The following is a 25000-nucleotide window of genomic DNA, read 5'->3' as shown; positions in this document are numbered from 1 at the left end:
GATTAATAAGCACAACTAAATTTTTTTCTCAGATGACCAAAATTGCACGAGCACATAGGGTGAGTGCAATTTGTAGTCTTTGAAAAAATTTACAAGTGCTTATTTATTGCAAATTGCACAAGAAAAATCATGTTATTACTTATTAATAACAGAAATGAAAAAGTTTGAGATGGTGAAGCAGAAGAAACGCTCGTGTATCACGCAATCAGGGAAAAATTGCACCATAAAGGACGTGCGCTTGATTTGAAAACAAAAGGTTTGATTGGTTCTGACCAAACCCTATTGTTTATTAGCCAATCATAATCCAGAATTTCGATGTGTAATTTGCACTGGTATTACACTTTTTGCACTGGTGTATTACACTTTTTGCACTGTGTTACCCTTGAACTGCACTGCTCTCAGCCAAGCAAAATTGAGTAATTTTTTCATGTATATTATGGTAATAAATTGGACTTTGTATCTATGTTCATCATGACTGTGGCCAACTTAACCCTTAAAGCCCTGAGAGGCCCCCATTGATGACTAAATTATTATTATTATTATTATTATTATTATTATTATTATTATTATTATTATTATTATTATTATTATTTAACATCATGTTCTGGCCGTTGTCATTGCCGTCTTTTCTTCTGATAGGCGAGTCATAACAAATGACCAAAGGCTAACAGAATTGTCTCTTCTTCACATTTCCAACACTTTCCTCAAAATCGTTGCAGTTTGCAACAAAGCAGTTTTTTGAATTACTCCAACATTGAATGGTATCCCTAGCTTTTCAATCCACCTATCAAATCCTTTGGTGACACTTCCAAGGGCTCATATCACTACAGGTACGACTTCTACCATTTTGAGTTTCCACAATCTTCCGATCTCTCTCTTCAAGTCCCGGTATTTTTCCACCTTTTCCCTTTCTTTTTCCCCTACTCTTACATCAGCTGGTACAGCAATATCGATAATTATCCCCTTTCGCTCTTTCTTGTTACCGGTAATTACAATTATATCTGATCTTCTTGCCTCTATCACATTCTCACACTGAACATTGATATCCCACAAAACTTTGACTTCTTCATTTTCTACTACACCTATTATTATTATCATCATCATCATCATCATCATCATCATCATCATTATTATTATTATTATTGTCTGGCTTTAGACAGAGTAAAATCTATAAGTGGCACTATTGGGACTGAAAGGGTTAAAAACTAATGCATCTTCGGGTGCAGTGCACATATTCTCTTTAGTCCTTTTTCTGTTGTCAATTCACTATATGTCAGTTAATTAAGATGGTGCAAACAGTGTGAAATAAAATGTTGTCTACTCAAAGACAACATTACCATTCACAGAAACAATGTGTAAACACGCAACCAATTGACCAGGTTTCCTTGAATTGAATCTTGACATAATCTTTTGAGTCGTACCTAATCTTTCACAATTCGAAATCCGAACTTCCTGAGGTGCGATTTGTTTTGTTCAACAACGTAACTGAAAATTTTTAATTAAGCTTAAAGATTTTGGGGTAGACTTTAGCTTTCTGATACCGGACTAAAATGGCGGAGGACAAAAGAACCATTCTTATTTCCAATTAGGCCTTGCTCATTAGGTATTGTTATGTTCGTTTTTCTTGTGTTTTATGGACATTAATTATCGGATCCGGTATATGAAAGACCAGCCAAGATTTTGCCTTCGCTATGTCAGCTGCAATGCATATGTTCAGTTATTCGTTTCTCTTCCATTGAATACAAATGTAAGCCGAGTCTGCAACGTTCGTAAGTAATAATAATAACGAGGAAAGAGACACTATTTGGTTTAATAAAAATAGTAGTTATGAAGAGCACTTACGCTTAGTCCAAACCTGTTAGTCCAGTGAAGCCGCCATTTTCAAGCTCGACAAACCTCGCTTTCGGGGCTCTTCAGGTCAGGAGCGCATGTGGTGTTGCTACCGCGCAGAAGTTGACCAGGTTCGCCCAGGTTAGTATCTGGTTGCCGAGCTGGAGGTCGTGAGTTCGATTCCGACAGGATCAGCTCTCAGGCCTGGGTGCATTGAGACAAAATTTCCGAAAATTCCGGGTGAAAGGTTAATGGTAAGATATTTTTTTCGGAAATTCCAACCGAAAATTTAGGAGTACGTTTTGAGGTACTCCGTTCATACCGGTTGGTACGAACCAACCGGAATTGTCCTTTCCATTTGTCAATTTCGCTTGGTTCCAGTAAATAGAGGGTCCAACATAGGTTTGACGGGATGCAGGATGGGGCTTAAAATCGAGGCGGGATGTGGAATATGAAAAAATTTAAAACCGGGATATATGCGGGATGAAAATACGACGGCGAGACCGGGATATGCTCCGTTTTCGTAGGCGGGATACGGGATAGGACATTTAATGTGGGATAGTAAGTAACCTCACGTTATGAGTTGAAAAGCTTTAATTTGGTTGGAGAATGAAGAATTTGGCCAAAAGACCCTAAAAGACCCCTAGAAACCACGCAAAAAAAGTAAATATTCGGACGTATGCCTCTCACGCAATTTTCTGTTTGTCCTATGGAATATCACGTTACGTGGGTTAAAAGTAAGGCGATCTCTTTCAACCAACGTTGCGTTCTTTGACATGAGCGCGATGGCGACATCGTCTCACTCTGAGAACCTCATCTGAAACCTCTGACATAATAAACTGCGTTGCAATTTATTAGGAAAAGGGAAGCTTTGGAAGCAGTTTTCTCCCGCGTAAGGAAAGAATTCGGGCAGTTACTGAAGAAGGAAAAAATGCTAAAGAGAATCCGGGAAAATGTCACGTTAGTTTGTCAATTGTACCAAGCCAAAAACTATGGAAAAGATATATTGATGACATTTTCTCCCTTTTTGGGACAGCGATAAAGCAGACATGGACTATTTTATTAAAAAAGCCAATAAATTCTACCCTACCATCAAATATCAGAGAACGAAGAGGGTCATGAAAGGGAGGGGGGTGGGGGGGGTGTTAATCCCAATTCCCAGTCCAAATTTGGACAAAATCCCAGTACCAGTGGCAAGTTTTTAAGTTTGTCAGAAATCGCAGTCCCTGCTACTAAAATCCTAACCTGAGTTATGATAGGGAAAATATTATTTTAGAGCCTCGGTATGTTGTATGAAGCACGTAATGATAAGTCTAAAAAAGTCACTGTCATCATCATCATCATCATCACGAAATTCGTCAATATAAGTATCCTCACCAGTATCCTCCTCTGAGTTTTCGCCCTCTTCACTAGACCCACAGCAATCGCTAGGCCCGAAGGTCTTACAAATCGGTAGGGTACGTTCAAGGACGTTTCAGTTTCAGTTCCATGGCGCCATGCCAATACCTCATCTGAGCTTCTTCTTTTCGAGTGATTGCATTGGTTGCAGTGAGTTTAGGGAAGTCGATTCGTGCTAGTCAAGCCTTATTAGAGGTACGTTGTAGGTAGGAAGCTTTGAGGTTTAAAAACAAGTCTGTTGGCATCAGGAGTCCTCACTCTCACATAGCAGTGGCCAGGAACGCCATTCTCAGCCATTCAAATCGCATTCTCAGTAAGGACCCCTTATCTCCCGTTCCCAGCAGCAAAATCCCAGTTCCCAGTGATCAAATCCAATTTTCCCATCGAAAACTCAGGTCAATCCCAGCTCCCATTTTACCCCTTCATGACCATCAACGAAATCACTTTCCTCGACACAGTAGTTTAAAACTCATTATAAGCCGACTGAAACCTTTCAATATACACACTTCAACTCATGCGGCCACCCCCCAGGCGTAAAAAATGGCTTCATTAATGGTGAGGCAATGAGACTTCTTAGGACTAACTCTTCGCGTGGCTATCCAAACACAACCATAGAAAAAGGCTAACGCGAGGTTTTTGCCTGTTGTCATTACGTACCACCCAGCAGTTAAAAATCTTAAACAGATATTGATGGAACAATGGAGCCTAAAAGTTGCGATAATATCACACGAAAGAGGTAAATCTCTCAAAGACACGCACGTCTGCGCAAAAATATAATTTTAAGGCTCTAATGCAGAATACGCGACGACCGCAAAAAAACGCACTGATGGAGTACGTGCAGGCCTGCATGTTATTAACTTTTATCTAGAAATACAAGCACGTAATATTCATTCATTTCAATCCTCTGTAAGTGGCGTTTTTCAGTATACCTAAACCTTTGCGTCTAATTCAAGCATTACATCACTGCTTAACGAGAGTTCATCTTTGGTAATGTAGAAGCTATATAAATTGTTGATCAGTTGAGCTGGCGGGATCGGGATGAAAATGCACATTGCGGCGGGATGGCGGGGTGGAATAAAAAACAGCGGTGGGATACAGGATTGAAAAAATCTACTTTGGACACTCTAAATATGCGGGATGAAATGCCGCGTAGTAAAAGGGTAAGCTTACCTTTATGCAACAATCATTCCATCCGGATTATTTGGCTAAATCTCGGTAGGCAACGAGAGCAAAAGGAAAGGAAAGGAACTTTGTTTAAGTGTCTAATCTTCTAGCGCCCTAGAGCACTAATCGGGGACACTGTAAATTGAAATTAACAAGTTAACGCAACACAAATCAAATTTTGGTTTTTGAGGAGAGGGGAAACCGGAGTACCCGGAGAAAACCTTTCGGTACAGAGTAGAGAACCAACAAACTCAACCCACATATGACTCAGAGTCTGGGAATCGAACCCGGGCCACAATGGTGGGAGGCGAGTGCTCTCACCACTGCGCCATCCCGGCACCCCAGTCTTTAAATAACTGAGAAGAAAGTGCTGCCATTGTAACCACATCCGCAAATGGTTAGACTTTCAAGTCTTCAAGCCTTCTCGGATAAGGACTATAAACCGTAGGCTCCGTCTCACAACCCTGCAATGTTCATAAACGCTGTGGGACGTTAAAGATCCCACACACTTTTCGAAGGTAGGGCACGGAGTTGCCGTCGGGTGTTGTGGTCTGGCTTTCCTTTAGCAATGTGATCGGCTTGGCGTAATCTTCTGAATGGACTACTGATCGATGAGACCATGTAACTGAAAAACAGACAGTGGCCAAATGGAAGGAATCCAAGTGCTGAAACTGGTAAACTAAACTGACATTGCTGCGTGATCTCTACATTTTAATTAATTGCATTCGGTCGAAGGAAAACGCAGTTCATATTCCTGGGTGTCCTGTGGTTTCAAGGGTTACTTTTTTGGAGATTTTTTCGTCGACCGTCTGCATTTTCTGCGCCATTTTAAATGACGACATACGTCCGATTGCCAAAGCTAAAAAAAGCTGGACACTTGTTATCGTAACCTGTCGAACTATAATTTGATAAGTAAGTTACTCGCCTGATACGAATCGGAGATATTGTTGCGTAACCAAACGTGCAAATATGTTACGAGTCGTATTCACAGCCAACGTATTTTATCTTGGGAACTACAATTGTAGTCCTTTCATCTACAAGGATTTATGTAGGATTCTAAACACCTACAATAGGTCGTCAGGATTTACGTATGTATCGATATAAAAGGAAGGCATTATGCTCGCGATTAAATTAGGATGTTTACTAGGACGGAAACATCCTATTATCCTTCACAGCTGTTTTTCTAATAATTTACTAACTGTATTGTTATGTACAACACTGTAACCAAATGGCAAATTCTCCGTTAACTGTTTTCTTGTTGGATATGGGTTTAACAAACTCAGAGAAGGAATCGAACATCTTGAGTGGATGTCGGATCAGTCTGTTGTCAGGCTATTTATAATTTTATTTACTTGTTCTAACTCTGCACAGTCTTTGGGTCAAAAAAAAAAACAACAATTGGAAGTCGGTTGTTTTCCATTTTTCGCTTCATTATTCAAGTTTCTTTAGAAAAGGCTTTTATCCTGAACTGGTGAGAAATTTATTTAGTTGCGTATGGCTTTGACACGGAGTGTGTTGCTTGTTTGCACACACGGAATGAAAGAGGAAGGGTTTTAATTTTGCCTCTAATAGCAAATAGGTTATTTGTTTCGATAAAATTTTTGACTGGAAAAGGTTTTTGGGAGATTTTTTTGCCTTTGTGGATTCATTGTGTTGTGTAAATATTAACTTATTTCCATACGGGGGTTGAAATTTGATCATGATGGGAGCAGTTTTCATAACGATGACATGAATTCTTGTTGTTTAGTCATTCTAGTGTTAAAGTTGTTTCTGACGTGGCCATTGCGTAATCCGATCTTATAGCTATTTCTAGAATGACTAGCGACACATATGAGATAGGTGAAGTGTTACTGAGGCTTATTGTGTTTTAGCTACGGTGCACTGACGAGGGCCAACAAGCCCGAAACAGCTGTCTGCGTCTGCTTGCTAGTTTGAACGCTGATCATGCTAGGTTTGGCCCACCGTAGTTCCATTTTGAAGAGAATGCCCTCGTGAACGTTGTTTGATCTGTCCTAACAGTGATGTGTTTATGCTTATCACTGTTGTGTTGATGCGGCCAACGTAATGCATAGATCGTTACACGGCATTGCAGTCTCTGGTGTTAAATGTTTGTGAGTCAACTCCCGTTATAGCGGACACCCTTGGTGTCCGTAATAGTGAGAGTTCGGAATAGCGGGGTGAGAGAAAATTCTAATTTTAAACCATATTTACAGAAGGGGGTCACATGTGTGTTCATTTTCATTAACTCCAGTACCTTTTTCAGACCCGTTGTCCCACGTAAAGAGCGTCAGAACTTTATTTACAAACAGAACAGAACTTAACAGAACAGGAGTTACGTACCCTTTGTGTACAGTACTAAGTACGTAAAAAACAATCATCGTATGTTGCAGCAATGTCCACACATGCATCGTTTTGGTTTCCTACTGTAGTGAAGTACAGTTATCTACATTTCTAAAAAAAATTATTTTCAAGGAAAAACCTGAACATCAGCTATTGATTGCATCAGCTATCACATTGCCTTAAAAGATCGGCTCTGTGTACTTCTCCTTTGAATTGCAACTTCCCCCACTTTGTCGCCAAGGAGACTTTATTCATTAGCAACTTAAACTCCCCTCTATGAATCAAAAAAGCAGAAAAAATAGACTTGATAACGTGTGCAAATATTCCAAGATGCTGCTCGGTGTCCGCTATAACGAGAGAGAAAACAATGAAATTGTGACGTTGGGACCGAATAAGTGTAGGTAAGTCCGTAATAGCGGGAGTTTATTTCAGTCTAACGTCTGTAACTTTCGCCGGGGATTTAGCTGCTGTCCGTAATAGCGGGGTGTCCGTAATAGCGAGGTGTCCGCAAGGCGGGAGTTGACTGTATCTACTGCGCATTCAGGTGAATTTTTATGATTTTGACCAAATTTAATTTATGCCACAATTATTTACAAACAAGGATCTATGTCTATCGTTTCCGGAGTGATAACTTGTTAGGGTGTTTGGGAATGAGTGCGAAAAAATTTGAGGAGCACAAACACGTACCAAAGGTGACACAGTTTACGCTCACGGAGCGTCTAGTTCCAAATTGCACTCGAAATCATTTGATTACCCCTGTGATTACCTATATCAATTACAAGCATTACAACGATTGGTACTTGGTTTTATCAAATTACGCAATAACTCAATTTATTTCGCGACGTCGGTCTACATTACCAATCAACAGTGGATTTGCAACAAGTTTACGATATCATTGAGGTAGTTAAAGTTTTCCTATTTGGGATCCATTCGTTCGCTTTTGTGTTCATTACGTTTATCTCTTGCGAGAAGGTTTTCAGATCACAACGTCTCTTTTATTGGCAGATTACGTCACTGCGTCAAAATAGATACGTTTTGTTTCCGAGGAAACGAATGTTTCATTTACTTGCCTCATGTTTAATTTTTTTTTGTAAATTCAAGAACATGGATTGATCGGACGACGATAAAAGGAGAAATATACTGGGGACAACCTCAGTACATGGAACATGATCATCTCTTTTTTAGATTGCTGAATCATGTTTTTGCAACACAGTTCGTGCAGTGACGCATCAATATTATTACAATCACGTGACACCTGACGTCATACAAAATTGTAAGTGAACCAATGAACGTCCGACATTAACCATTTGCAGATCATGTGACTCTCGTAATAAAACCCTTGTCCTTCACCCAAAACGCCATCTTGTATTGTTTCGCTTCAACAGTGATTGAACGAAGCGGTGCTTTTCTCGAAGTGTTTTATTTTTACCCAAAATTTTATCCCGACCTCAACGATTCAGCTGTCCAAATGTCTTCCCTCGCTCGTCAAAACTACCACGAAGAGTGTGAAGCTGGAATTAACAAGCAAATCAACCTGGAGTTGTATGCCAGCTACGTGTACATGTCGATGGTATGGTAGAATTGTTGATCTAAGCGCTCAACTTAGTGTTTCATCGATGTAAATATCCCAATGTTCTTGTTTGCAGGCTTATCACTTCGATCGTGATGATGTCGCCCTGCCAGGCTTTCACAAATTCATGCTGAAACAATCAAATGAAGAGCGCGAACATGCTTCCAAAGTAAGCGTCAAACTTAACAGTCGATTACCGTGTGATGTGTTCGTCGTTGTAAAGTCGATTGTTACACAAATTTAATACTGACGAGTTCTGCACTTGAACTTATAGCTGATGAAGTACCAGAACGTCCGTGGAGGCCGCATTGTGTTGCAAGATATCAAGGTAGGATAATGCGATCAACAATTCTGCTGTAAAGAAAGATTTCGCCCAAACACATCGAGAACCAATATCGCTCACGGCCATCTTCTGATTTTGTACACTTGCGAAACTTCTTTATGTCCAACCTCACAAACCCATAGTTTGTTGGAAACTTAATAAATTTCCGAAGTGGTATGGCATTTTCCTTGAATTCGATTCGTGCTTTATAATGTTCATTTAAACACTTTTGCTCAACTTTTATACGTGGAACCTACTTCAAAGCAGAGTTAATTTTAGAAGTTGTTACAAATTAAGAACGAAGTCTGTTCTGGTCGAGTAGCGGAACTATAAGTTTTTTCATTTGTCTGTAACTAAAATCGTTTTCTAAATCTTTCACGGTGGTGATTTGACCTTCACCTTTATCAACTCGTTTGATAAAACCAAATTTTCACGATTAAACCTTTGTGATTTGGCACGTATACTCCTCTCATGTTGGTCTCATGTTGAAAACAAATTCTTGATGCTGGTTAACAAAAAGTATTACCCTTATTTCGACTGGAAAGATCTGTTTTGTGTGTTGTTTCTTCAAATCAGCTAGGTACTTTTTACACAACACAATTGATCCTTGGTTAGAGCCTTAAATGGTTACGTAATCATATTGTAATTCCTTTCTTTGCAATAAAAATGTATTGTTTCAGTGCTAGAGTAAGCATTTGGTTTTGCGTTTTTCCGCCGTGAGGAAAGTATTTTTTTAAATCTTGCTCACTGTTTAACATCAGCTGTTTTTGTTTTCCCTCAGGCAAGCAGTGTTAGTCTGTTAGATAAACATTTTTTGTCACTTGTACGTTGCATTTGTCATTGTTGCGCTAGGCCACTCTTTTGTGCAAGAGCATTGCCGTGAAAATGATTTATGCATGTACATCAAGGAACCAAACGCCTTAATTTCGGTTAAAGTTTAATTCACAAACAGATTATTAAATGGAATGAACTGCCTCTTTGAAATGGACCACCTCATTTAGCACGTGGTCTGTGCCCTTCAGGGATTCATTCCTGATTTTCAAGCCTTATCTCAAAACTGACTCTTTAGGGGTCACAAGGGGACCACTTTTGCTAACTTTATTAATTAAATGCAAGTCTCCCATGAAATAGAATTATAACTAGGAGTTTCAGTGTGAAAGTGAGTGCTGGCACGGACACTGGGAGCAGTGACAGCTATTTTTTTTTTAAAGTATTAAAGAGTGAAGAAAGGTGTGCATATCTTTAGCCTGTGTGGCAGGCATTACTATTTCGTAAGCAAACGGATAATTTCAAAACAATAGCATTGTAAGTTAATTCTTTGATTTAAACTTGTGTTCTTCTCAAGTTTCTGGCCCCTTTTCAGCAAAAGAAATGCTGAACATAGTTGAGCAAAGGACAATTTAAATTTAGTGTCATGCTTGAGAATAGACTGCGAGCAGTCTCTTATTTATCTTTGACATAGTAGAGCACGTGATTGCACGAAGCGCCTCGTTTTTACCACTAATTTGCATAAAATAATAATTTCACCCATTTGTGTGTGGCTCTGAGGAAAGAAGGACGACTGTTCATGGTCTAGTTCAAGAACTGATTTTCTCTGCACTCAAGGGTTGAATGATGATCAATAAAGTCTCACTGGAAAAGTACTCGACACTAAGGCTGTGAGGCTGTAAGATTCCCTTCCACATGCACATGACGTCATCACGGGTATCAATACCCCGGATGATAGACATGATAACACCACAATCAAATGCCCATGCTTCCGATCTTGCATCCCACAAAATTCGATTTTTTTCGCTAATATCAAGAATAGGCTGCTGCCTCACTAAGGCTCGCCAGCAATGACCAAAAGCTGCCAAGTAAAACAAAAGAAATGCTCCAAAGTCAAAGAGGTGCACAGAAATAATATTGTAGTGCATGAATAAGTTCTCTTCGAAAAAGATTTCATTTTGATTATTGAAAATATTTTCCAGTCTAAAGGTTATGCAACTTTCATGGGTGGGGTCCATTTTGGTATCAATAATTTTGCTGTAATTTTAGTACCAAAGAATACTGTGAAAGTACAGAACGTTTTAACTTAAATGACCATTCAATAAAAGTGAAGTGAAATATGAATGTCCTTGGCTCAACAGAAGCCTGAGAAAGAAGAATGGGGATCAGGACAGGAAGCTTGTGAGACAGCTTTGGATTTGGAGAAGCATGTAAATCAAGCCCTGCTTGACTTGCACAAGGTTGCTGAAACCCAGGGAGATGCGCAGGTAAAGAGCATTTTCAACCTGTTAGCACTATCACATTGCATTTCTTAGTTTTTGCCTTAACCCTTTGAGGTCCAAGCCTGCCTAGACCGGCCAGACTTAGTAACTCATCAATGGGGAACCCCTGGGAGTCAATGGGTTAAGTTTTTTTTTTCTGTATTCACCCTGTTGATGCAGCCTAAAGTCAATTTCTTTCAATAAAAAGGTGTGACATCTTGCTTCCTAGGGGTATGATCATCTTGTCTTCTGACCCACTACTATCCCTCCTTTTTGGTTACTAAAGTAATATAGAGATTCAAATAGGGTTCGTGCTACTCCTTGAAATTCTTGAAAAGTCCTGGAATTCAATTTTGGACTTGAAGGGGTCTTGAAAGGATTGGTGGGAAACTGCTTGAAAACTCCTTGAATTTTTGCTTGGGTGAAAATTGTTGGGATTGCATCATGCTATGGTAAAGAGACGTTTTAAAAATTGAGCCCAAATTTGACCACTGGGAACAATGAAATGCAAAAATTAAAATGCCTGTGCATGCACTTGACTCGCAGGATATGGGAAAGAATATCAAGGTAGGCTTTTTCAGCAAAGAAATCACTGAAACACGTATGGCATAGAAATCTTGTTACAAACACTTCTTGAAAACTCCTTGAATACCCTGGAATTTTACATACAAAATCCAGCACGAACCCTATTCAAAACGTTGTTATTCTAATATTGACTGTTCTTAATGTTCATTATTTGAGTCATTTGTTGAAATATCTTCTATTCTGTAATGACCTTTTTTTCTTGTGTAGCTGATGTCCTACATTGAGGATAACTTCCTTGAGGAGCAGGTGGAGTCTATCAAGCAGTTTGCTGACTTTGTCACCAACTTGAAGCGTGTTGGCCCTGGACTGGGTGAATACCAGTTTGACAAGCTGACACTTGATGATGACTAGGTGCCATCATTTGGACATGTCCTCTTCAACTTGACGGGCTGTAGATTTGTTTAGATTTCATTAATTTTGCGTTAAGACATGTTTTTGGTTTTCCTAGAAAGGCCATGAAATGTTAAAAAAAGTTTTGACTGATTGCCCATTGTACAAGTTGCTCAATAAAGAACAGGTGTGATGAAGTACCAAAGTTGTGTTCAGTATTGGTCTTAGACATTTTCAAGTTTTTAACAAATCCCATTGCTGTAGCCTGAACTCTTAATTTAGATCGTTCGATGATAGGACTGGTGTGATTCTGCAATGCCTTTCTTAATTTTATTGAAACTAGGAACTTGCTGAATGAATGAACACTAATTTACCAAGAGATTTGCTGGGGAGATTCCTACATGTACATGTATGTACCTTGTCACTCTCTTGGACTTAATTTAGGTTCGACAGTTGTTTAATCCCCGGTGACTCAACACTAAAGCTAACAGGGGAAAGAGAAAATACAGATGGGGTTCCTTTTTCTGGCTTCTTAATTTTATAGGAAGAGACAAGTGACAAAATAGACGAAATACGAAAGAAATATTTCAACTATAAAAATTCCACACAGGGATCGCATTAACGCAGAAATCGTGCATTTTTACGCAAATAAAATCCAAAAAATGCATCATCGAAATTTTAATGCATCCCAGGATGCAAGGCACTGACTTAAATAACTCAGACAACTTGCTTTGATTTGTCAGTATATTCTGTTTGTTTGTAAAACTGTTGGAGCGATCTGTGCTCATAATTAAAGTTCTAAGAAGGGGGTTTAAAACATCTATAATGGTTAAAACTAAATTTTCGACCACCTTCTGCGGTCTTCTTCAGAGGAATATACTCTGCAAGTCACTGAATGCAAATATATAGCATAAGACGTCACTGTTCGTTGCTCCTAAGGGAGGAAACCAGTGATGCATAAACCCTTGGGAAGGGTGCTCTTTCATTAACAGAGTTCTTGTCCAGGAATGAATGTAACGGCTCTAGAAAAAGCCTTTGTAGGCAGGATATGCATATGTGTCAATATTAATTCCAAGTTGGTTACTCTCTTTCTCATAACCTAAAAAAATGCTTGGCACCCCAATTTGGCCGAACATGCGGGTCCCAGGACCCAGATTGAAAAATCCTATTGCCATCCCTGTGGCACAAAAGCAATTCGTGAGACTCCTTGGTACCTTGATCCACATAAGTCAGTTGAAAAGTTAGTCTAAAGAAACTGTGGTGCTGCGTCGGTGGGGAAGTAGTATACAAAAATTTGGTTTATCAACGGAGTTGATAATGTAAATTGACCACCGTACAGAGATTCTAAAAGCTGACGTTTCGAGCGTTAGCCCTTCGTCAGAGCGAAGGATTCGCTCTGACGAAGGGCTAACGCTCGAAACGTCAGCTTTTAGAATCTCTGTACGGTGGTCAATTTACATTATCAACTCCGTTGATAAACCAAATTTTTGTATACAACTTAGACCAAGGAAAGGTACAAATAAATTTTGTGAATAAGTATACTCAACCATGTATACCATATAACCGACAAGATGCCTACAATATGGAAGACATGAAAAGAAAGTGCAAAACATGACCTTGAGATCATACAGTATGCAAACCAGTCAAAATGTGCCAACAGGCGGTAATTCTGCCACCTGCTAAAGTTCATTGATAACAAATTAATGTGACAATTATCATGTATTCAAGTTAGAGGTTTTGCAATCTCCATGGGTCTCTTTTCCTGCCTATCAACAAAAAGGATTACCGGTATGCACATCTGATGTAATCTAAATAAAATATTTTATTTAACTCTCAACTATTTCTTTGTGAAATCCTACAGAAACAAGGACCTATCAGGCAACAGCATTATTTTTCTATTGCATTTCTCAGAATTAACTTATTGTTTTTGTTGATAGCAATTACTAAATAACTACAAGTATTCACATTGTAATTTTAATTTTGATATACCAAATTTTCTGTCAAAGAGAAACAAATATCTTTTGGGACTTTCTTTCATGAAATCTTTGCCATACTTGCACCAAGAAAGTGAGCATAAAATTAATTCTAAAGAGTTGTGAAGGTCAAATGTCAAAATTAAGGGCCACAGGATAAAACCTGGTGGAGAAGAAAAAATCTGTTTCAACCTGCTTTTACTGAATTTGAAACTTTTGTACATGACCCAGGACAATAAATTAATACATTGAGGAAGTTAAGTGCACGTTATTGTTTGAAATTCCACCATGATTATTAATACCTAACCAGAAGTTACATACATTTGTAATAATCACTCATGGCAATTATGCATTCACCCCTTGTGTAACAATAAATATTGTAATTAACTTGATCAAAGGATTGTGACCAATTTAGCCTGCAGCATAGTAAACCTCTTTCTCGAGGCCACAGAATTATTATCCACTGATGGCAGACCGCAAGCCTTTATGGTATTGCACTAGTTTTCCAGCACCGTCATGCCTTAGCACATAATTTTAGCTGACTGAATTTCAGTCATTGGATTTCCATGGTTGCTCCATTTGTCAGTGGACTTCATGTCACTTTGCATTCATTTTTGAGGTCATCAGGTATATCTGGTGGCTCCGGCATAGCTGAGAATGGCCCAGCAAGACCTGGAGGCTGAAACAAAAATGTTAGATGCAATCCATCAACAACAGATCGAACATTCCGAAAATCAAGAAAGCAAGCCTTATCGAAGCTACAATCCTGACCAAAACTGTTGGGACAATTTCCGCTTTTCCCCCTCCCCCCATTACAATGTTGATTTTTCGTGGTCTCGGAAATTAGGATCCGTTCATCGATCACTCGCCTGTTTCAACATTGGCTGGGGGAAGGGGGGTGTGAAAAAGGTAGCGAAAGAAGAACACGCGTTGCTCATATAACGATGGAAGCATGTACAGTAAATTCCCTTCTTTTGGCCCAAAATTTGACAAGTGTCCCGAAGTCTTTTGACCTGGATTGTACCTACCATTTCTCCCACAAGTTCTGCTGGTGGTTGCCCACATTCTTGCAACTGAAAATTTGGAAAATGATAAAATTAATTTAACCAGTTTTATAAAAATCAGTGTTTAGATCTGTTAAGTAGTGATAAATGTCAGGGCCCAGTTGTTCAAAAGGTGGATAAAGGCTATCCACTCGATAAATTACTACGGTTTATGAGGCCACCCAAGCAGAAACAGCCCTAAGTCAAAAAGGGACTTTGCTGAGTGCAGGAACATGTAGATGTAGATCGGATAGTGCAATAATTTGGTTTTCACTATGACTTATCCACTGGATAGTGATTTATCCCGCAGATAGTGCCATCCATCATTTGAACAACTGGGCCCAGAGGTTTAAACAAAGACAGAACTTGAAAAATGTTAGTGGTGAGTGTGAATAATATCAATCTAGTATAATTGAGCAGATTTGCTTTGACATTTTATGCAGCTTGACCTTTCATTTAGAGCTGCAATTGCTTGGATTCAGGGGTTTCAATAGAAGCCGGTTACCGACGGTATACCGCCGCCTGTTTTACCCCACACCGCCAGCTAGTTTGCCTTGATTTTCACTAAAAATGCTATCATAAACTTGTCAAACTGCCGCCTTCAATGGGCTATCATGGACGGCTATTTCAGAAGTTATTGAAACCCCTGTTGGATTCATCTCTCAGATGAACTGAATGTTAGATCTATTCAAAACCCATCCTCTTTTAAAGGTGATCTTAAAAAGTTTAGAGGTCTAGTTGAGAACATTTTACAATGTTTCGTGGTTGTCTCGGCTTTTGTTCACCGACATTCAACAAGCCTGAGGTGAATAATTGCTTCAATATAAAAATTTAGGTGATTTTTGAAAAATATGCATTTTCTTTAAAACAATTACTAATTTCTTCGTCTGTCATCCCCGCAAAACAGCTTGCGGTGACTTTGAAAAAAAAAAATGATTATCGCGTAATAAACACCTCAAATGCAACCAATCAGTGCAAAGAATTTTCAATAATCGCCTATGAAATTATACTAAACAATATTACAAGGGTACATGTAGAGCTCTCTGTAATCTGTAACAAGGATTTACGTTATTATTATTAACCTCTTTTATCCATTCAATTTTATCGCTTGTAATATAATTATTTTACTGGTCTGGATAGCACAGTGTTACTAATATTTAAAAAAAAATACAACCACACTTTTGAATTTACGGAACATGTTTTGATGTTTCAAACGTCATCTTCAGCCATAGTGAGTGTAACATTAAAATTTTTACAAGATAACTCCTATATATATATATATATATATATATATATCTATGTAACTATCAATACAATGATTCTTTGTAGGTTAAATGTTCGCAATGGCTGAAGATGATGTTTGAAACATTGAAACATGTTCCGTAAATTCATAAGTGTGGTTGTATTTTTTACAATATTAATTACTTTACTATAACTTGTATCAGTGTTCCCTTCAAATGGTATTTTTAAGTGGCCTTATTTTTATAGTAGGTCCGCATGTATCAGCTTTATAGTTGCCCATTTTACTGACCTGCTTGACTAAATATATGTATGTGTTGTGGTTCATATTTCCTTTGGTTTAAAATGTTTCAAACCAGTTAAATTTTAATTTTTCTTTGTCTGATACCAGAAACCCATAAGAATTGAAACGTGTAACGGCCCCTTGTGTGCAGGGAAACAAGCTTCTGAATATTCAATTTGCTAAGTACCATATTTGGAACAACAAGAGCGAGGGGTTTCCAAATATGGTACTTAGCACTGAAACATTCAACCAATTAGTTCGCACTGAATATTCGGAAGCTGTGAATGCATGTTACACGTTTCAACCCTTATGGGTTTCTGCTGATACTCATTATCACAATCTGAAACAAAGAAAAATCAAATTTGAACTGGTTTTGAAAAAATCGACAAATTTGAACCACAACAATATGTGAGGCAAGAATATGTAAGTTTTCATGATTGTTTCACTAACCTGTTGCATCAATTCCATAAGTTTTTCAAATCTTTTCTTCTTAATGTTGTCAGCCTCATCTGCTTTCTCATTCTCATATTCTGAACAAACCTTTGTCACCAAACTGAATTGTTTTTTGTAGCGATTTAGTTCCTCCTCTTGCATAGAGGATTCTTTCTCTTCTAACCACGATGGATACTAATAACCAAAAAGTAGCATAAAAAAAGAGGATTGCTTCATTACAACGATTACTATTTTTTGTACAAACAAATAACGTACAGTGTATTTATAAACGAGGATTGTACATACATATATGTACAGTTACAAAATTAGAGGCACGCCAATTTTGAAAAGCATCAATCACAAGGTGTCCTCTCACTGGCAAAGCATCCCCTTGCCCTTCTGTCCAATTTCAACATCAACAGTGTGTGAGTGTGTGAAAATACCTCAGTCTGTTTCTCAAGAGTAGCTAAACAGCTGCATTCATTCTAACCTAAAAATAATGCTATCACCTCATGGTTGGAAATGCTTGCACTGAATGCAGCAGTTTGTGAACTAGATATCAAATTTGGGCATGTATCAATCTACAAGCATTTCTAGTGACACCAATCACACAAAGTTGAGTAAAGTTACTGACAGAAAAAAACTATTTTTAAGCCATGCACTGTACCACAATAATAATTATTAACAGTATTCCATAACAGTAGTAACAGGAAAGGTTTATGGGCAGCCAGGGAAAGGCAAAAAGTAAATAAATAAATAAATATTATTTAAATAAACAAATAAAAGACACAGAAACACATAAATTAAAATGTTTTTAGTGACAGAAATATAATTCACTTCTCCAAAACTGAAAACTAGCTTGTTGGGTGGCAAAGGCAATCTGGTTTATTATTATTATTATTATTATTATTATTATTATTATTATTATTGTTGCACATTCATTGGGAGAAACCCTCCCTAAATCAACAATTGTTTCATGTACATCTTAATCTCTCTTTGTAATCAGTTGTTGCATCACACCATTGTTATTCTAATTTTCCGCTATATGTTGTACATCATTGTTATTCCATCCACAAACTGATGATGGCACAGGAGTTGCCGAAACATGTCTTCTTTCAAATTTAAAAGTATTGTTCTCTTCATTAAGATCGTTACAAAATTGCTGCTTTTACGTCCTATTATTATTATTACTATTATTATTATTATTATTATTATTATTACTATTATTATTATTATTATTATTATTATTATTATTGCAACCTCAAGGCTTAAAACGAGGAAGCGAGTTTAATTTAACCCATTGACTCCTGCGAGTAACTCTTCAGAGATTTTTAATACTCTGTTTAACTGAGATGATTTTACTTGACAACGGGGAGTGGTTCACTGGAGTCACCTGGGTTGATTAACAACCTCTACATCCAGTCAAAAACTGTGTCCCATTCATTAACCCATTGACTCCTAGGAGTGAGACTTAATAGAGTTGACTTTGTCTAATGCCAGATGATTTTATTCATCAACTCAGGGGTGTTTCAGGAGTTAATGGGTTAAGAAGTTCTTTTAGCCTTTGAAGAAAATTTGTTCTTGCATGTAGTGCGGTTAGTTCTCTTATCATTTAAAAAATGACTATCTAACTGAAAGTGTCCTTTTCTAAGAGAATATGTACAGTTACCTTTTCTTCTAATTCCTTCAAAGCAGGATACAGTACATCTTTAGAGAGGAGATTCTGCATCATGCCCTGCATTAAAGGAAAAAAGTCCAGCTCTCCTTCACCACCTTCTTGAAGGTTCATATCTGCCATGGCCTTGAGGAAATCTTCATTAAATGCTCCAGTGGGGCAGTTCTGACAAGAAATAATATAAGTATTGCCTTAACCTCAGTGAAGTTGGCACATGTATGACTGCTTTGCCACTCTTCAAATCGGCACCACTGGCTTGCTGAACCAACATTTATTTGCATTACATGTAATTAGTTGATTTCAGTTTACAGTCTTTCCAATTAATGCTTCAGCACTAGAAGACTAGACACTTTTTATAGTCAAAACAGCTCAAGCGTTCCTCTGATGAGCAGATTAATGAATTCATTATTGCAAATTTGATTTCAGTACTCGATCATTCGAATAATCTGGTCATCAGACGAATAATGCAAAATTCAAATCAAGTCTCAGTCCAAAACTCGAATTTTTGGTTGGAATATTGCTGGCTTCCGGTGCCAGGCTGGAGTGAGAATTTCACAGGTTTACTGATTTGCATAATCTGTCTTAGTCTGTCAAACAACTGTCATTTCACTCTAGCAAAAATGCCATTCTGTAATCTTACCAAAAATTCCTGGGCTCAAACTTGAGACACTAATAATGTTTTCAAATGTAAAAAATTAAAAAATGTTGGCTGGCATTAATTGATGACAGTGAAGTACTTAAGAAACTATTGCTAGAATTCGAACTTCAGAGTCTGCAGGTGAATGCAAGGCTAGGGCTTGTCGAGCCAACATCTGCTCTGCTCATGAATACTGCCCAACATTGATTGAAAGATAAATCTTGAGAGCATGTGGTATTAGAACTGAATACATGTGCAACACTTTTTAATCAGTTGTCAAGCTAAATCCAATTTATTAAAATTATACAACATCAGGATGGTACATTGTTTGAACTTGGCCTTGGGTAATTAAGAAACCTAACAACTGCATTTATAGATTCTTTGAAATTAAAAGGGCACCCAGAGCTCCATAGCATTTACCAAGGAGGAGAGAACCTTGAATGATATCCACAAAAGGGGGTTTTAAATTATTTGATTACCTCCAAATCTTTTGCATTTTGTTCCAAGTGGCTCATGGTTCTTGCTAGATGGGCTTCAAAGTCTGTTCTTGCTGATGCACTGGCTGAAGTAGAATGGTATTAACATGAGACTTTGAGCATTAAGAACAAAGAAAACTGTCTTTACAACCATGCAGCAGTGCTTCAGTGACTAAATGGCAATGCTGTAAAGGGCAATCAGGGTCACTATGCAACATGTTGGTGTCAATCAAGTGCTGAAGCTGGCACATTATTAACAAGGCGACAAAAAAATTAATATCTTTGCTATCGGATTGATAACAAACTGGTGGACTGACTGACTGATCATAGACCATCTAATTGGCCAAGTTACCTAGTTGAAGTCTAAATATTTCATTGGCAACGAGTATGGGATTCAATGAAATATCTACACTGCAACCAAGATGCCATGTTGTGTGAAACGCATTTTAACAACAAATCAGGATGTAATATGCAGGCAGGCTTTGACGCTCAATGCGTGTGAAATACTTCACAAGTCATTGGGGAGTAAAGAACATCTGAAGGGAAAAGGTTTATTTCAGCAGATATAAGTTGCAGTAATCTGGTAATTAACACAACATGCATTTTGTGTGACTATTAATTTTGCATTATGGCAAAAAAACATACCATGGTCAGAATTAGCTGCCGCTTTGGCAAACTGATCTAACTGATCAAGAAGTCCAGGATCATTACCCAGCATTGTCTTCATGGCATTTTCAAAGTCTTCTGCTGCCTTTGCAAACTGAGCCTCCAACTCGGCATTTGAGTCATCCTGAGATGCAGAAGAGGTGTCACTGCTGTTTGGAGCTTTCAGTACAGTTGCATCACTATTGCTGAGCATACTTTTGTTTGCTCCCATCTTAGCAGAGCTATTTCCAGGTGGTTTAACTTCATCATGACAGTTGCCCTCACACTGGTTCGTTGTTGATGGAACATTTTTGTCGAAGTCTTCTAGGGCACCTAGGATCATGAGAAAAGACAAGGTTTAGAAGTGTTTGACTGTTTGAGCAGGTTGAAGTTTTGGCAGCTATTCAGCTGATGTGGACCTGCTATACCCACCTACTCATATAATCACAAAGGACAGCCACAACACCGGGAACTTCATCCCCTACTCTTCTTGAAATGAATAGTGTGTGGGTTCTTTAACATCCCACAGGAACATGAGAGAACATGGGAGATATTTGTGAGACCAGGCCTACGGTTTATAGTCCTTTAATCTGAGAAGACTTGAAAGTCTTACCATTTGCGGATGTAATTACAAAGGCAGGACTTTCTCTTCAGTTATTTAAAGGCCCTGAGTGTTGGTCCGGCCGGAGTTGAACTCACAACCTCCCACATGGCAGGCCGGTGCTCAACCAACTGAGCCACCGGTGTGAAGTGGAACAAATTTTCTGTTCTCACATATGTATTTGTTACTAAATACATGTATCTGAACTACAGCGAGCTTTGCACCGTTTCCTTTGCAGTAACCTTAGATTTCATTCAAATGTTTTCTTTGGGGTGGGGGGGGGGGGGGAATTTCATTCATTCTGGTTACACTCATGCAAGAGATAATGCAAGTGGGTAATCATTCAGTCATTGAAAACCCCCCCCTTTTCCCCCCCCCCCCCCCCGTCCTTCGCCCCACTAAAGGCATAACTGCAGAATGCCCACCCACTTCTTTGCATATCACATGCATTGCATAATTTAGAAGAACAACAATCCATACGTGCCAACTCTCCCGGATACGGAACGAATCTCCCGGTCTCTCGTACGGGTCATTAAATCTCCCGGATAAAAACGACTCTCAACCTTTCACAGACGTTTCTCCATTCTAGACTGAAATTGCATCCCCAAGTTAAAAAAAAATTCGATTTTTTCAAAGTCTTTTCATTGTTTCAGTAATGCACTTCTTCATCTCTGAGTTTCAAACACACGTTAATAGAACTAAACAAAATGACTTCCTTTAGCTATGATAGCCATATAACCGATTGTTTGATTGGATCTCCGATTAACCAATAAAAATTCTTGACATAAGTACTCTGTTTTCCCGCAAAATCACAATGGCGGCAGAATATTCTTGTATTCTGAAGGAGCTGCTGGGGGAGAGGAGGGGAGGGGGAGTGGGTAGGTTGATCGAGGGGGGAGGGGTGGGGAGAGTGGATGGAAAAAATCTCCAGATTTTAGATCTCCATAGGTTGGCATCTCTGACAATCATGAATTAAATTCTGTATCGTTCTTCAAAAAATGCTCACAATCGTGGTTGGATAATCTGCATCTTTAAGGAAAATGAGTTTTAAACATCAACAAAGTATTAAAAATGTTGAGTGGCAATTATGCACTCGAGCTTGCATTTCATATAATAATTCCATGATCGTGCAAATATTAATTTTATTCAAATTTATATATAGTGCTCCTTCTGAGATGGTATGCTAGGAATACCTGCTTTAACAAAAGGATAACTATTTGAAACACTTACTGTCCAGAAGTTCGTCCAATTCGTGGTCATCATTGGAATGAAGTCCATCCGCCATTTTTTTTATACGAGCCTGTGCTACTAAGAGATAAGTCAACAGCGGTAGACAAGCCTAGTCCCAGTCCCGGGGCAACGAAACACTGGCCATGAACAAATTGCTTTTGCAGAACGTTTCACGTGTTTTGTGGCCGAGATTTTTAAGGACATTCCCCGCGATGGTGAGTTGCTAATTGTAGTTAGCGATGCTTAGGTTGACGTGAAAGCCATCTGCTCTCAGTCATATTCACTTTGTTTCCTACTACTAGTAAAACTCCCTTGTGTTCGTCACAATTTTAAATTCTACTTGTACTCTATGCCCCTCAATTATGGTGGCAGCGATTGAGAGGGAACCATTACCAAATCTGCATTTGATCACGAATGTGAAATACTCAGGAGTTGCAATTTTGTCTTGAGGCATCCCCGTATTCTAATGAAATCTAATATTTTCCGAATAATGAGTTGAAATCACGAGGCATCGTGCTTCTCTTAGAGGCACAGATAACAATGATGTGAATGTACAATCGTTCAGAAGCTAATGAAATATCCCTTTTTTCATCCACCAACATGGCGGCGATGACGTAACATAAAAACCACCCATAGGCAGGGGCCATGGAGTACGTTTGAAAGGGGAGGGTGGGGGGTTAGTTTTGCTGTGGATCACGGAAGTGTGAGGGAAGGGGGTGGGGGGCTATAACCCCCTCCAGCCCCTCCCTCTCCATGGCCCCTGATATGTAAATATTCCTCAACTGGGTGAGAAATAATAGGAACAGCCCTGAAAAGTAAGCACCCTGAAATGTCCTTTTTGTCATAGTCATCACCAAAGACGGCAAAACTTGCTGAAGAGGAAAGGGAATCAGAACTTGAGCCTCTAAAGTCATCCGGTTGGACTGAAGTAGAGGGCCGAGATGCCATTTACAAAGAGTTCAAATTTAAAAATTTCAACCAGGCGTTTGGATTTATGACTCGTGTTGCACTTATGTCTGAAAAGATGGATCATCACCCAGAGTGGTTTAATGTTTACAGCAAGGTGCAAGTCACCTTGTCTACCCATGACTGTGGAGGATTGTCTGCCAAAGATGTCAAACTAGCCAAGTTCATGGATAGAGCTGCCGGTACTATGTGATGCTGTTGACGGATCTGGCACTGTTAATACTACTTGAAGTCATTGTTTAAGAAACTGGAAAGAGCAGTCACTATTAAGATTATCACTCCCAAACTATTTGATAACAATATCAATTTCAGGTCTAGAAAATTTTTAATATTCTAACTTGTCCATTGGGCAACTTCATGACCCACTTACCCCCCAGGGTAATGTTACAGTTGTAGCTCTCGTAACATAAAATGTGATTGGTTCGATACCCAAGCCAAAAACTAAACAATTGAAACAATGACTTAGACTTGAAAACAATAGAAGCTTCTTACAGTACCAAACAATAGCGGGTTAGGAATACTGCTACACTGCTGCTTGCCCAAGGGTTTCCTACACTTGCCTGGGCTCATTAAATCATTTACTCATAAAAAAAATACCGACAATTATTTGTATTTAATTTGAATGAGTGGGTGCTCGTTCATTGTGTAAGTGGTCTGAGAAAGTTGTGTGCTCTAGCATGAAATCTGCTTGTCAATGACAATCAGATGGGGTTTCCTCAAGTGCTGCTATTGTATTGTAGATAAGGGAAGGTAATTTTGGTATGGTTAAATTTTGTTGGTACTAAAGATGCAACATGGTCTCTTCTCTAAATTAACGATTATTGTTAATTTCTAATTTGCTTTGAATTTACTATTATTGTTCATTTAGGACAAAAGGTCCAAGGACTTGTGATAGCAGAGAAAATAAGGAAAGTAAAAGTCATATCCGTGGCCTGGATTTGAACCCGGAGTTTCTACTCTTTAGGAACCACTTCTTTGCACTTCACCACTGAGGATCACGGCACTGCATCCTTTTGAAAAAGATTTATTGAAGCCTCCTATAGAAGAGCTTTGCTGAAGAGTAATGGGCCTAAGCTAGATTAATTAGGCCTAAGCTTTGATTTGAAAATGTTTAGCTTTGTCGTATAGTTTGGTAACCGACCTTTTTTGCAGTGCTTAATACTGTGGCTAGCGGTGTGGTGGTCAAGTGGTTAGGTGACCGGTTAATCAACAAACATTCCCAGGTTTGACTCCAGTGTCCATAGACTTAAGTTGTTGTTCCAAAAAACAAAATATAACCATTTCCCATAATTCATATCAAAATTTCAGTCTTCTAAATTAACAATAATAATAGTAAATTAAGAGCAAATTAACAATTAACAATGATCGTTAATTTAGAGGTAGAGAATGAGTAGACAGATGATTGATATTGGAAAGTGGGTGGAATAAGCCATTTTCAAAATATCAAATATTCAGCGTCCTGTTGAGGCAGTGAGGACAAAGCAATAGAAACAGGTTGGAATGAATGTGAACAATATTTACATATCATCCACTTTGTCCTTGTCCTCTAGACCTCTTTCAATTTTAATATAATGAAAAAGGCCTATTCTCGGTTTTCAGCCGCCATGTTTGTGCCCCTAAACAAAGAAATGGCGGCCATGTTTGTGTCCCGCCCCAATCCTCTGGGAAATGAGCTCTATTATTATGCAAACGTTTCACTTTTGTTTTCGATGAAAAACATGGCCGTTGATCACGTGAGTGAAAACCAACAATTTAAACTAAAATGTGGGACTGAAAATCAGGAAACGCATAAAACTCGCTTGATTCGTGCCCCTAAACAAAGAAATGGCGGCCATGTTTGTGTCCCGCCCCAATCCTCTGGGAAATGAGCTCTATTATTATGCAAACGTTTCACTTTTGTTTTCGATGAAAAACATGGCCGTTGATCACGTGAGTGAAAACCAACAATTTAAACTAAAATGTGGGACTGAAAATCAGGAAACGCATGAAACTCTGCTTTTATTTAGGTCAGA

General features: G+C 38.6%; 3 protein-coding genes across 4 annotated transcripts in view; 2 read left to right on the top strand and 1 right to left on the bottom strand.

The window, feature by feature from the left end:
* The window catches only part of LOC137983916 (uncharacterized), a 26054-nt gene extending 14103 nt beyond the window's left edge, over nucleotides 1-11951 (top strand). Inside the window, exons 8-11 of the mRNA XM_068831073.1 lie at nucleotides 8379-8471; nucleotides 8577-8630; nucleotides 10754-10879; nucleotides 11666-11951. Of these exons, the coding sequence (XP_068687174.1) occupies nucleotides 8379-8471; nucleotides 8577-8630; nucleotides 10754-10879; nucleotides 11666-11809 (417 nt within the window). The 3' untranslated portion in view covers nucleotides 11810-11951. The remainder of the gene's footprint in view (nucleotides 1-8378; nucleotides 8472-8576; nucleotides 8631-10753; nucleotides 10880-11665) is intronic.
* A 1641-nt stretch (nucleotides 11952-13592) lies between these two features.
* Nucleotides 13593-22110, bottom strand: LOC137982878 (peroxisomal biogenesis factor 19-like). 2 transcript variants are annotated; one of them, XM_068830042.1, is made up of 7 exons: nucleotides 22023-22110; nucleotides 20192-20524; nucleotides 19550-19632; nucleotides 18428-18598; nucleotides 16777-16953; nucleotides 14790-14834; nucleotides 13593-14440 (listed from the first exon to the last, which is right to left on the bottom strand). In XM_068830042.1, the coding sequence occupies exons 1-7, from the start codon at nucleotides 22075-22077 to the stop codon at nucleotides 14354-14356; spliced, it is 951 nt and encodes a 316-aa protein (XP_068686143.1). In that variant the 5' UTR covers nucleotides 22078-22110; the 3' UTR covers nucleotides 13593-14353. The 2 variants fall into 2 exon arrangements, with proteins under 2 accessions (XP_068686143.1, XP_068686144.1); XM_068830043.1 differs by lacking the exon at nucleotides 14790-14834.
* A 5-nt stretch (nucleotides 22111-22115) lies between these two features.
* On the top strand, nucleotides 22116-23585 carry LOC137982879 (pterin-4-alpha-carbinolamine dehydratase 2-like). Its single transcript, XM_068830044.1, has 2 exons — nucleotides 22116-22237; nucleotides 22870-23585. Exons 1-2 carry the CDS (start codon nucleotides 22166-22168, stop codon nucleotides 23179-23181), a joined length of 384 nt encoding a protein of 127 aa, XP_068686145.1. The 5' UTR covers nucleotides 22116-22165; the 3' UTR covers nucleotides 23182-23585.
* The last annotated feature ends 1415 nt before the right edge of the window (nucleotides 23586-25000 follow it).

This window comes from Montipora foliosa, chromosome 13 (genome assembly GCF_036669935.1).
Source record: "Montipora foliosa isolate CH-2021 chromosome 13, ASM3666993v2, whole genome shotgun sequence".
In the NCBI taxonomy this organism is placed as follows: domain Eukaryota; kingdom Metazoa; phylum Cnidaria; class Anthozoa; order Scleractinia; family Acroporidae; genus Montipora; species Montipora foliosa.
Note: the sequence above shows the minus strand (reverse complement) of the source record. Positions and strands in the feature narration are given on the sequence as shown.